The sequence below is a fragment of the Phaseolus vulgaris genome, chromosome 4 (genome assembly GCF_051622355.1).
Source record: "Phaseolus vulgaris cultivar YP4 chromosome 4, ASM5162235v1, whole genome shotgun sequence".
Classification (NCBI taxonomy): Eukaryota; Viridiplantae; Streptophyta; class Magnoliopsida; order Fabales; family Fabaceae; genus Phaseolus; species Phaseolus vulgaris.
Genome location: NC_143501.1, coordinates 43,689,732 through 43,704,144, shown reverse-complemented (window position 1 = coordinate 43,704,144; position 14,413 = coordinate 43,689,732). Strand labels below are relative to the sequence as shown.

Genomic DNA, 14,413 nt, shown 5'->3' with positions numbered 1-14,413 from the left:
TAAAATGCTAGAAATATTAAACAAAAATTCGAAGCCATGCAATACTCAGAACATAAACTTCATTTTCCATCACTATAAATTTGACATTCTTCATATGTTAAAGTTTAAATAGTATTTAGATTTCATCAATTTTCCTTAAGTACAAGTAATTTTTTTAATTTGACATCGTTTCTTAAAAATAAATCCAAGGTAAATTGAAGTAATAAATGTGGTGACATTTTGTAGAGAGATTCATCATAAGATATATAAATTATGTTAGAGTAATTATATATATATATATTTAATTATATTGTTTTTTAGAGTTAAATTTAAATGTAAATAATTGTAATGAGTAATACTTTAGAAAAAATGATATGAAAAATTTGTTGTTTTTTTATAGTAACTATAGTGATGGGGTGATTGTGTTGATAAAAAATAGTATTTGTTTATAAATAGCATAGGTTATAGTTGAAATAATTGATGAGTGAGTGAAAGGCTAAAAATCACATGAAATTAAAAATAAATAATTTGTATTGTTGAGAAGTATAATGATAAAATAATAACAATGTTTTGAGAGATACCAATATCATATCATATTCATCTCCCCACGAGATTCTGGTTCTGTTTTGGCCACCCACACAACACCACCATTTTCCCAACTCGCTCCGAGTTGACTCACTCTTTCCCTTTCAAGATCAACAACCACCACCACCGCCTCCGTGCTCCACTGCCACTGCAACCACCGCCACCCTTCTCCTTCAATGCAAAATTCGTCGTCGATTCTCTCCGGAACCTTCTCCTCCTCTTCCTTCTCCTCCGGCCTTTGACTTTTGCTTTCGCGCAAATCCGATGAGTCCCTTTCGATCTCTTTTGCTCTCCGCCGCCGTATTCTTCCTCCTCCGCCCCCTCGACGCCACCGAGGGCGACGCAGATCCACTATACATGTTAGTCTCTATCTCTCTCTCTCTCTCTTGATATCCATCTCCCTATCTATCTATGGTTCGAGTTAGAGCATCCCATACTTCAAATTTTCAATCTAAGCGTTTGATTAGGTGCTAGGGACGCAAAGAAATATGGGATAGGTTTTTCAATGTTTTGGGTATAGTAAAAATTGGAACTTGGATTTTTCTGTCGTTTTTCTGTCGTTTTGCTGTTGAGAAAGGGAATACTGACCGGGCACCGAAAATGGGTGTATGGGTGAAGAGAATAATTAAGGTATAGAGAGAACACATTAAGGAAGAGAGAGAAAGTGATAATTGTGATATATGATGCGATTGGAAATGGAAATTAAGAGATATAAGAAGAAGAAATGAGGTGAAAGGAGATGAATGGGAAAGTAGATGTATTCTGATAATAATAACCCGTTGAGTAATGTTTTAGGGTGTAGTTGGAAATTTTTAAGGTGATGTTATTTGTGTGATATGTGTTTGGATTTGGTTGACTAAGATTCTCGGGTTTTGCATAGGTGCATTGAATGATGATGATGCACTTCTTTTACATGGTTTGGTGTCAATTGTCAAGTATGGAGGGTATCGGTGTGAGATTAGACTTTTTTGAGATTATGTTATCTTATGTCTCAGGATTAGTTTTTTGGTTGTTTTTCTTTGAGTTCCATTTGTTTGTTTGTTTGATTATCTTTGCTAGTTTGTGGAAGTTCCACTGCTTAGATGTTGTAATAGGAAATGTTGTCGTGTTGTTTAGGCTTAGAATTTAAATGATGGGTTATTTTCTTTTTTCGGTAAAGGCCAGGTAGTGACATAGGATGATGCCTGATGAGTAAGGAAACAAAAGTAGAAATTATTTCATGAAAAGGGAAACATCTTATACTAAAATTGAAAAAACAAAATCCATTTCATACTTGTTTTTTTTAAGTATTTGAAAGTGTTTGGCAAGTTGTATTAAATTTTCTTTTCACTAATGTCCTAAGGCACATGTTAATAGAAGCTGCATAACCATCTATTTTACTTGTTGGAGAATTTTAGATAGTGATATTTGTAGCCTGTGCTAACCGAGAGGTGCCTTATTTTGGTTTGGAACAGATGGCATTTATTATATTTATATTTTAAGGAGAATGCTAACAAGTGACATGATGGCACTACTACCTAGTTAAGGATTCAAAAGTAGAATTTCGTTTATGGAAGTGCAAAACTATTCTCAATATGAACCTTTTATTTATTGATTTCTTCATCCTTACGTCACTCATTTATTTGAACTAGACAATTTTTAAAACTTGAGTTTGGCTGGGGCAAAAATATGAAGTTTAGGCTTGACTTATTTAACTTGTGTATGGCTTCATTATTTTTATGATTGATACTTTAAAGCTAGAAAGTGAAGTAAATTAGTATTAAGCTATAATTTTATATTCATGAAGATGTCTTGGTGACTTGTTGATCATGGGTTTGATTCCAGAAATAGTCTCTGCATATACAAGGGAAGACTGCGTACATTATCCTCCCTTACCTTTATGGAGTGAGGAGCCTTTGGGACTGGGTATATTAGTAGTTAGAAGTAGTATTCATAACGATGATATAAGATTAAAAATGAAATCTTTGATGACGAAAATGGTGAATTTTAAGAGAACTTATGGTCACCCATTTAAAATACGACTTTTTAAAATTAAGAATAGGTAAATGGTATGTATCAGATAATAATAAAAAAATATATATTTATAACAAGTAATAAATAAGATTACAACTTTTTAGGTCATATGTATATATATATATGTATATATATACGTATATGTATATATATATGTATATATGTATATGTATATGTATGAAATACTAATTCAAGCTTGTAAATGTTGTGCTTGACTCATTAAAATGCTCAATCCTGACTTAAAGCCTGGTCTTGTTTGTCATACAAGATTGCTGGAGTATTTAAGGAGTCGAGCTTGAATAATTTAGAAATAGCTTAGATTATTTACACCCCTGTGCTCTTACCAATCATCATATGCCCTTTTTTCTAGAAATTTTTAGTTATTAACAAATGTGTATGTAAAAGGGTTTTGCTTTACTACGTTTCTTTCTATACTGAACCAAGCTTAAATAACCTGCTTGGGTAAAATTTCTATACATAATGCGTGGAAAACAGTCTTCCAAAATGCCTTTCTATTCCATTTCATATTGAACATGGTCTACTGTCACCTGAAATGAAAACCAGCAATAAAGCACATGTGAATAATATTGAGTTCAGAGCTTATAGAACATTTCAATTCTTTTGAATTATTTTTGTAATTATGCAATCGGTAAAGGATAAACCTTATTAATTAAATATTATACGCATTTGATGATGTTGTTAACTGATGGCATGACTAGTTATATAGTGTTCTGCTCCTGAGCTAAGTTGGTATCATCACTACTATTCATATATATATATATATATATATAGTTTAATTGCAGCCGTATTCAGTTATTTATTTCTATTAATCCTGGGAATGTGCAGTCTGACCCCGAATGCTACAGTGGTAGTGCATATCGAGATAACTCAATTTTTAATTTTTATTATATATATATATATATTCATATAATTTCTCAAATGGAAAAAAATAACTCAAAAATCTTGACATGTTCAGAATGAACAATAAAAAAAATCATAGATTTTAGCTCCTAAAGAAAACATACATGCAAAATAGTTACAAATGATGCCACGACCAACCAAAGAGAAAGAAAAAAAAGGAGTTAATGGTTTTGGGAGATAGATGACCAAATGCAAGACCTCAGACTCAGTCTAGAGAGACAATAAACAGAGAACATAGACTGAAGGAGGAATAAGGAGACCAAAGAGATGACAAAAGCATAAAATATCCTGTGTTGGTAGACTAAAAACAAAAAAACAGAGATCGGTCAGAATAAGAAAGAAGATTACTGGTGAAACCTGCAAAATATAACAAGAATGAGAACAAGGGAGTAGTAAACAAAGCTGCTAATTGACAGAGAGTCACTGGAGGGTCCCACAGGGTCATGCAATACTTGCAAGGACGGAGCAGAGAGAAGTGAGAAAGGTTTTTCTACAACCTGAAACCCTTTATTTTCATTCAAATCCCAAAATTACCTCCATAAAGAATGCCCCTCCAATGTTAATATATTGGAGGGCTTTTTCAAAATTTTGGACACAATCAGCAAAGCGGGCTATTGTGCCACAGAATGCTGCTATATGGCTCCTATTGTGGCTGTTATGCCGGTATAGGACACTATTTTATGTAAGGATTAATCTCACATTTCAACTGCATATGTCCTAATAAATAACAACTTTGAGATCACTGCAATAGGTAGGCTTGTATATTCAAGGTTGTGGCAACTGATTTTTAACTGTTGTTAGACGCTTGGTTTGGGTTTCGTAATTGTTTATATTTAGCATAAGTCTTGTAGTTCAAAACTTCGACTAATAGAGTATTATCTTTTTTATTATATTCTACAAACTTTTATATATTCATACAGCATGTGTTCAGTTTAATCTCATGAAGAAGTTGGAAAATCTTGTTATTGAGGGAGGCATTTTAATAATAAGAAAATTGTGACACTTAAATATTGTCACTTGTCAGTAGTAAGTAAATAAATAAGCAGAATGGTAGATGCAAAAACTACAGGTTTTCTGCTGATTGATCCAGCAGTGACCTGTATGGTAACATATTTACTGCTGGTTTTATGTAGTTTCCATGTTAAATAACCGACCAATAGTCATCTTTTGCTCTATTTTTTTCTTGCCTGCCATATGATCAATTTTGGTTGTGATCATTAAATTGCAGAGGTTGTGTGGAGCAGTGTAAGAAAACTGGATGTGTAGGGGATAGATGCTTTCAACATTGTAAATTCTCATCAGATGGAAAACCAATTGATGGTCCATGGTATATGCATGAACCCCTCTACCTGAGGTGGAAACAATGGGACTGTTGCACCGACTGTAGCTATTACTGTATGCTAGCTAGAGAGGAAGAAAGAACAAAACTTGGTGACAAGCCTGTCAAGTATCATGGAAAATGGCCATTCAGGCGTGTATATGGAATTCAGGTTCCTTCATGAATCTCTAACACAAGGTTTAATGGTAATATTGATGAGATTCTTTCAGTTTCTGATCGTGGTGTGGATATGCTTTGTATGATTTCAGGAACCTGTTGCCGTTGCTTTGTCTGCCGTCAATCTTGCTGTGCAATTTCATGGTTGGGTATCCTTTTTCATTCTTGTGTACTATAAGTTGCCTTTGAGGCCAGATAAGAAGACTTACTATGAGTACACTGGATTGTGGCATATTTATGGGATTCTATCCATGAATTCATGGTTGTGGAGTGCTGTTTTTCACAGTAGGTAAGTTGTTTGCTTGATTTTCTTTTGTGGTTTGTGCTGTCTATATAAAATTATAATTCAGTGGTATTGAAGCAATAATCCTCAAAGCACAGTTGTTTGTGGCACTGTGCGTTAATATTAATTTCCGGGCACTCCTGTTTATGTATATCTAGTAGTGACATAAAATTGGATTTTCGTGCTACAGTGATCTTAATTCATTATACATATACACACACACACACACACACACACACACATATATATATATATATATATTGCTCAATTGATTGCAAAAAATCATTTCCTTTAATCCCTTTTCTCCACATTTTTCACTGACACTAAGGACTAACTTATAAAAGTCAGGTACTAAAGTGACCGACATTTACAATTAAGGTATTATAATCTGGATAATTTCTCTAATATATGTTCAGCATCACAAGGTTTTTATATTTTTATATGAAGCTTTATGCATAAAATATGGCTAGCATATTCTAAATATAATGCACAATTACAGTTCCCAGAATCATTAAGTGATTTCTTTCAACAGATAAAAGATAAAAAACTAGACTCTGATGTCTCAGGTATTAATGCTGTCATTTTACTGCTTATTTGTTCAGACATTAGTTTAAAATAAAGAGGATAGGGTGTTCTGTAATTATAATTTAACCTTTTTCTTTTTCTCTTTTGACTTTTGGCTTGTATTTCTACCTTCATTACCTGTAGAGCCGTGGAATTAACAGAGAAGCTGGATCTTTCTTCTGCTGTGGCCTTACTTGGATTCTCTCTAATTCTAACTATACTGCGAGGTTTTAACGTGAGGGATGAGGCTACACGAGTCATGATTTCTGCTCCCTTGCTTGCTTTTGTGACAACTCATATCATGTATCTGAATTTCTATAAACTTGCTTATGGTAATCTTTTATCTTTAACAAAGTTCTTTCTTTTACACATCTTATAATATTAATGTTCCCAACAGGAGTCAGGCTTCGTGCTTCCTTAATTGCTTGTGACATGTATCCTTAATCTGAATTTCCTCCTTTTTTAGCAATGCTGAATAGAGATGGAAGATGCATTTCCTTTTCACATTCATTTAGACCCTGTTTGGCTAAAATTTGTCATTAGCACTTGTAGGAGAAGGAAATTAGTTAAAATGAAGTGATTTTCTTCCACAAGTCAAAATCGATTTGCTAGTGATATTGAAAAATTTATCCAAACAAGATTTTACTAAAAAATCAAAGTCTACGGTAATGATGCTGCATTGTTATGGGGGCTTAAGCTGATATGTTGACTTCTTCCCCCCAGGTTTGAACAGGATAGTTTGCATGGGAATGGTTGTTGTCCAGCTTCTTATTTGGGCCATTTGGGCTGGTGCTTCGAACCATCCCGCACGGTGGAAGTTGTGGATAGTGGTGGTTGGAGGTGGCTTGGCTATGGTGTTGGAAACATATGACTTCCCACCTTACATGGGATATGTGGATGCTCATGCTCTATGGCATGCAACAAGCATTCCTCTTACATTTCTTTGGTGGAGTTTTGTAAGGGATGATGCTGAGTTTAGAACCTCAGCTATGCTTAAGAAGGTAAAATAGTGCTGATGATGACACAACTTGGCAGAGGTTGGATCAGATGAAGAACATGTCATATGCTGCTACCCGCATACTTTGATTTTGTACATCAGAACCTTTTTTCTATTTTCCTCGTGCATGCGTTTATTTGAAATGCTTAACACGATGGTTTCTGTGCCTTTCATCATGTAACATTTTGTTTTCCTCTTGTATGAGGTATACTTTCTTAGTGGAATTCTAATTAATTTGCAATGCTTTTTACCCCTGTTCAACACAATTGAAGTTGGTTAGATTCTAAACCACATTTGAAAGAAAATACACTAAACATATATCAGAGAGACTTTAGCTGATAAAAAATATATTAGTGAGACTGCTTAGGTTCAGAGCCAGTTCTGTTATTCAGTTTTGAAGCATTTTACAGGTCAAGTTTAGGGGTTGTTCTGGTTTGAGAAATTGTTGTTTTTTTTTTTAATTACTGAAATGTTATCTTTTATTTTTTTGTTTGAATAAGTTTATATAAAACAGCTAAAATGGAAAATAAAAAAAAATGTTTTCATTGTTTTTTATATAATTTCAAAAAATAGAAAATAAAGTAAAACCAGGATTACAATTTTGCACCTAAAAATGAAAATAAAGTGTTAAAATTTAATAGCCATAATAATGGTGGATTATAGTACATTATGCTTGAAAGATTTGAGTGATTTATAATCATGATATGTTGTACTGGTGTATATCTTAATTTTTGTTAGCATTTAAATAATTTATTTTCATTTTTTTTAATTTTGAAATATAATTGAAAATAAATTAGGACTATCAAAAGTATATACTAAATAGAAAAATATTTTTATATATTTGTTATAAATAGATAATAGGATAACTAATGATCTGTACGTAAACTAAAAATTAAGGTTACATCAACTAAACTAAATTATTTTAAAACTGGATTAAACTTTAAGTGATTAATTAAATTTTACAACCGAATTAAACTTTAAAAATGATTCAATTAGATTAAATTCTATATAACATTGCTAGAATTATTATTAATAAACACCTTGTTTTACTGTTTATATTTTTAATTTTGCAAGTTATAGTTCAATTTGATATAAATAATTTGATATAAAAATAATTTAATTTTTAGTAAGACCGATTTATCTATAGTTCTTTATTACCACCAATTTTTTTTCTCCTGGGTTTGGCCGTGGAATAAGAACCACATTTCATTCATTAATTTTACTTTTCTGTGTCTATATTTTCCTCCCTCCATATTTATATTGTCCTTTTTATTTATAACTACTTCACTCTCCAAAATGTGCATTGTTGCATTGCTTGTTATTAGTTTTTGTTGCATTGCTTGCACATGCCGATAAGAAAATGCTATAGAACCGTTGAATCTTGCTCTGTTGTTTTGCTGTTGCTAAGAGAAGACCATGAGCCCGAGGCATTGTTAGCTTGAATGATGGAGTGCTCATCAGTCTTGTGTTTCTGAAATAGTTCTTCTTGGAACAGCAAGAGGGCTTCAATTTCTTCAACGGTATAAGGATCACCCCAGGAAAGAATGGAAGTAACAAAATCATCGTAGTCTTCAGATGAGGCATCATCTAAGATGGCTTCAATGTGATCTCAGTGGAAATAGGGGCATCCACAAATTTGTGTATATCAACTAAGTAAACTGAGATAGATCTATCATTCTTGCGTGTTCCCATTTGAATCTTGATTTTTGATCTTGGCTTTATTTCGAGTAGCAAGGTAGACACGCAATTTATTTCATATTTGAAAAGCAGTTGAGGCCAACTGTACCTGTATGGATATTAGGGATTGAGCAATGTTGGTCCACATCGATACACAATGATTTTCGTGTTCTTAGCTGTCCTATTCTTCAAGTCTCTTTTCCTCTTCGCGTGCTTCGGCCGGTCGGCAGGGGTACCTTTTTTCCCTTTCAGAAGTTCCTTTTGTAGGTTGACTTGGGCTTTGGCCATCTGGGCCAAGCAATTGATGGCTAAAGACATGCTTAGTGGTCTCTGGGTCGTGCCTGGTGGTTTCCTAAGATCCAGGGAATGCTCTAGAAAACGTGTCTGACTTGTTCAACGGAAGTTGTAACTGCTTGTTCCTCGTGTAACCACGTTCTTTATTCAATTAAGTTATTTAATGTGCATCATTCGGTCGTCCGGTGCTGATCGATACACTTGCCCCCCCAGGCTCGAGGATGTGAATAGCCGAAGAGTCGTATAAGACACGTAGGGTTTCCGAGGTAGTGCTGGATAGCTGGCATCATTAAATGCGTGGCAGAGATGTGACACATGGCAAAGCTGTCATTTGGGGGCGCTGTCCCATCTTGATGGGTTCGACAGTGAGGATTTTGTGCCGTTTCGTATGCCGGAAGTGCTTAACCGTTGGATTGAGTTTGATCTAACGGTGCTAGGGTTTTCTTCTTTCACCTCTCAGCCTATAAATAGCGCCTCATTTGTAAATTTGAAGGTTTTCCAACTTCTTATGCTCTCTGAATCTTGCGCCGTTTGCTCCGAGTGCCGAGTCTATTGCCATTGTCAAATTCGTCGTCGAATCCACAATTGAGGTTAGATATGCCTTCTTCCATAGAGTCTTCTAATAATGTAGATTCGTCCTTGACTCGCACTGCATCTGGTAGCGCGAGTCAGTCGTCAGACGACCCAAGTTATGATTGGGTTGATCCGTTCGTCCTCCAAATTCCTACCAAAATTAGGACCTCTGATGATTTAGACGAGTTTCTTTCTTTGCACAAAGATTTCTTAGCGCCAGACTGCCCGACCGAGGCATTGGCTGTTGAGTATGCAGTGTGATCGACCGGGTGTGTCATGGTCGGGAAAATGCCCCCCATGACTTCTTCTTTGTATACAACACTTTCTTTTCTCACTTGCACATAACCTTTCCCTTTGACGAATTTACCATGAGAGTCCTTCGGATTCTAAACGTCGCGCCGACCCAGTTGCATCCAAATTCGTGGGCAGTTTTGCCAGCCTTCCGAATTATTTGTCAGATTTTCGGCCTTACGCCTACACTTGAGTCTTTTTTGTATTACTATAGCACTCATCCGAGTACTCCCGTAGGATGGTCGTCCCTGTCCAGCCGTCCAGGGAATGTGCGTTTTGTCGCGTTCACCACTTCTTATAAGAACTTTAAGGAGTATTATTTCAAAGTTTTTGTTGAGCCGGACGACCGAGATTTGTTTTACAATGCCGATGGGACCACCAAATTTCTGTTCCATTGGACCGAGAAGCCAACCTCTCTTGAGAATCGGTTTTGAGATTCTTTATCTCCCTTCGATAAAGAAATTTTGTTGATCGTAAACCAGCTGCCGTGTAGGCTTCCTACCCGGGAACTGGTAGCTCTATATGGGTCGTCCAAGCAATGGGCAGATCTGAATGGTGAACACCCTTCCCCTTCGGTCGTTTCGTTGATAATTTGATGTTTCTTAGCTATGTGTATGTTTTGCAGATATTGTTATGAAAATGGATCCAACCTTGAGCAAATTCATGAACAGCTTGAAGAGGCAGGCCAAGGGCCGAAAAATATCCGCTATTGCTGGAATCGCACCCCAGCCGGCCTCTAGGGAGGTCGTGCTGGCCGAGCCCGCTGCTGCACCAGCACAGGGCAAGAAAAGGGGGCGTCCGGCTAAGACACCTCGCTCTGAGGCTCACACATCGTTCGGTAGCCCGGTCAGCATGCTGGGGTTATCCGTAAGGGTAGCCCCCACTATGCAATTCGACTTACGCTCGAATGATGAGGGTGTCTTAGCGGCTGTTCCTACCTTGGATTTAATTGAAGAAATGGTGGAGCTCCAGTGCCGGGCCACCGTGGTGAGCCGTGCTATCGGCGATGAGCTGAAGAGGGCGAAGACAGTATCGATTCCCAAGCTGAAAAAACAATTGAGTGACTTGGCCGTCTCTTTGAAGGAGGCTCTGAAGGCTGTTGAAGATGCTCAGAACGAGTCAAGGTTGACTAAGGAGGAGCAAGAGGCTCTCAAGGCCACGCTAAACAAAGTGATGACCGAACGAGACAACGCGGTGAAGGAAAAGGAAGACTTGGTTGCTGATAAGGAATCACTTATCTCCCAAGTTGAACAACTCCAGGGCTTCATGCTACGTATTAATGAGGAGTCATTCAACCAGGGCGTCCGCCAGGTGGCCTTTTATCACGGTGTGCCGACGGATGACGAGCGGTACGACTCCAACATGGACGTGATAAACGACCAGCTTATGCCGCTTGGAGGTGAGGATGCCAAAGATACTGACCAAGTAATGGAGAACCCAATCGCAGAGACTCCACAACCGGACGACATCACGCAACCGGAGGAATCCGTGCAACCGGATGAAATCATTGATATAATTTGAGATTGCCGTTACTTGGACCCGGGGTGTGGGCTTAAAACAATTTATTTCTTTTCTGCTTTCAATATGATTACGCGTTTCTGTTAAGTGATGATTCCGACCGAATGCATCGGTTATTTTTAATTAGTGATAATTCCGGCCCAAAATTGTTTAGGTTATAATTTTGGCCGAACAAACGGTTTAATTAATAATTGATATTAATTTCTAACCAACACTTGGTAAATAACGTTTACATTATAATTCTGATAACGTTGAGATTATAGTTTTGGCTGAACGAACGATTTAATTAATAATTGATATTAATTCCTGACCAACACTTGGTAAATAACGTTTAAGTTATAATTCAGACCAACTGCTCGATTAATTAAACTAATAATGAAAATTATTAATTTATGACCAAATTGGTAATTCTGATAACGCTTGTTATAATTCAGACCGACCACTCGGTTAATTAAATTAACAATGAAAATTATTAATTTCTGACCAAATTGGTAATTCTGATAACGTTTAAGTTATAATTCGGACCGACCGCTCGGTTATTTAAATTAACAATGAAAATTATTAATTTCTGACCAAATTGGTAATTCTGATAACGTTTAAGTTATAATTCGGACCGACCGCTCGGTTATTTAAACTAATAATGAAAATTATTAATTTCTGGCCAAAATTGGTGGTTATGTCACGGAAACAAATATTTTAAAGTGCCTCGTTAAAACCTTCCCGGTCAAAAACCCTCCTTAGGGATAAAACGACCGAGCGAGGAAAGAGTACACTGAATGTATTTATCAACTGTAATAGAATTTGAGATGCGTGGCATTCTACGTTCTCGGTATAGATTTCCCTGACAAAAATTCTCAGTAATACGCTCCGCCGGTTGCTGTGTTGGCGATACAGAACGGTCCTTCCTAGTTGCTTGAAAATTTTCCGCTGTCCTTCCGAGCGTCGCTACGCATGGGCCAAACCAAATCTCCCTTTTGATAACTCCGTGGCTTCACCTTCGAATTGTATCTTCTTGCCGCTCGTATCTTGCATGCTTCTTCTCTTATCTTGCATTTGTTTCTTAATTCATTAATGAGGTCGAGGCCGACTAGCAAGCTTTCTTTGTTTAAGTCTAAGTCCAGCGTTTGACGACATAATGAGGGTTCACGGATTTCGACCGAAATCATGGCCTCGGTGTCGTACGTCAGACTGTATGGTGTTTCTTGAGTTGTTGACTGGGGAGTGCAGCGAGAGGCCCATAGAACTTCTAACAGCTCTTTGGTCCAATTTCCCTTGGCTGAACCAAGTCTTTTCTTCAACTCGTTGAGGATGACCTTGTTGGCGGCTTTGGCTTGACCGTTGGTTTGCGGGTGTTCGACCGAACTCGTGACATGCTTGATGTGGAGCTTCTCGTAAAATTAAGCTAGTCCTCGGTAGGTAAACTGTCGATCGTTATCAGTGATGATAACCTGAGGTAGGCCGAACCTGCAAACAATGTTTTCCCAAACAAAATTCTGGCCGTTGCGGGCGGTGATAGCCGTCAATGGTTCGACCTCGATCCACTTGGTAAAGTAATCGACGCCGACCAATAGGAATTTGCATTGTCCTTTACCAGGTGCAAAGGGTCCGATAATATCTATCCCCCACTTCACAAAAGGCCAGGGAGATAGGATGTAGTGTAGATTTTCTGGTTTTTGGTGTGACAAGGTGCCGAACTCCTAACACTTTACACATTTTTGGACATATTCGGTGTAGTCCCCTTGCACGGTCGGCCAGTAGTATCTGGCTCGCAATATTTTGGCGGCCATGGTTCGTGCTCCGGAATGTGTTCCGCATATCCCTTCGTGCAGTTCGGTCATCACATAAGTGACTTGCTCTGGGCTAAGACACTTTAGGAGAGGACGGGAGTATCCTCTCCGATAGAGATCCTGGTCAATGAATACGTATCGGGCGACCTGCTGTTTCATCGTTTTCTCCAAGTGTGGGTCGCATACTCCTTCGATCAGGTATTGCTTGATAGGCGTCATCCAGTTAGGCTGAGTGTCAGTCGCCATGCATTCTTCGGCGCCAACACTTGGTTTAGCAAGGGTCACGTGTATGATTGACCGATGAACTCCTTTCTGTTCAACAGTAGCCGGTCTTGACAGAGTGTCTGCCCGAGTGTTATTTTCCCTCCGGACGTGTTGGAATGAGATTTCTTTGAACCTGCTTAAGAGATTTTTCACAAAATGAAAATATTGTTGAAGCAATGTCTCTCTTACCTCATATTCTTCTGTGAGCTGTCTGACGACTAGGCGGGAGTCACTTTTACAAATTAGAGTAGTTATCTCTAACTCGATTGCCAGGTGTAAACCTGCAATTATTGCTTCATACTCGGCCTGATTACTTGAAGTTTTAAATTCAAACTTCATGGCTTGCTCGATAACGATTTCTCCCGGTCCTTCGAGTACAACTCCTGCTCCGCACGAACGACTATTTGAAGATTCGTCCACGTACAATGTCCATCAGGTTGTCTTCTCTTCGGTCGAATAAGGAGTAAGCTCTGCTGTGAAATCAGCAAGTGCTTGGGACTTAATGGCCCCCCTAGGTTGGTATTCGATATGGAACTCTGACAATTCGACTGCCCAACCTGTCATCCGTTCGGCTAGATCAGGTTTTGTGAGGATCTTCATAATGGGATAGTTAGTTTTAACTATGACCAAATGATTTTGGAAATACATCTGCATCCGTCGTGCGGTAATGACCAAGGCTAGTGCAACCTTTTCTACCATCTGATACCGGACCTCCGCGCCGTGTAGGACTCGACTAACGAAGTATACCGGCCGTTCTTCCATTTCGATTTCCTGCACCAAAACAGAACTTACTGCTTCGTTGGAAACGACCAGGTACACTATGATAGGCTCACGTGTGTTGGGTTTCTGGATGACCGGTGGTGATGCCAGAAACGTCTTAAGCTGGAGAAAATTCTGTTTGCATTCATCTGTCCACTCAAACTTAGTTGTTTTCTTCAAAAGTTTTATAATAGGTCTCGTTCGTTCGACAAGTTTAGGTACGAACCGAGACAGTGATGTAAGACGACCCACTAGCCGCTGGATCTCTTTAAGTCTACTGGGACTTCTCATTTCTGTGATTGCCTTGCATTTTTTCTGGATTAGCTTTTATGCCCCGATGGGTGAGCATGAAGCCTAGGAATTTTCCACCTTCTACGCCGAACGCGCACTTTTTCGGATTTAAGCGCATGCGA

The 14,413-nt window shown here is 37.8% G+C and overlaps 1 protein-coding gene across 1 annotated transcript; it reads left to right on the top strand.

Annotated features, from left to right (window-relative positions):
• Window positions 1-458: 458 nt before the first annotated feature.
• Window positions 459-7,098, top strand: LOC137837687 (uncharacterized). Its single transcript, XM_068646789.2, has 5 exons — window positions 459-923; window positions 4,727-4,988; window positions 5,086-5,282; window positions 5,985-6,172; window positions 6,564-7,098. Exons 1-5 carry the CDS (start codon window positions 829-831, stop codon window positions 6,848-6,850), a joined length of 1,029 nt encoding a protein of 342 aa, XP_068502890.1. The 5' UTR covers window positions 459-828; the 3' UTR covers window positions 6,851-7,098.
• The last annotated feature ends 7,315 nt before the right edge of the window (window positions 7,099-14,413 follow it).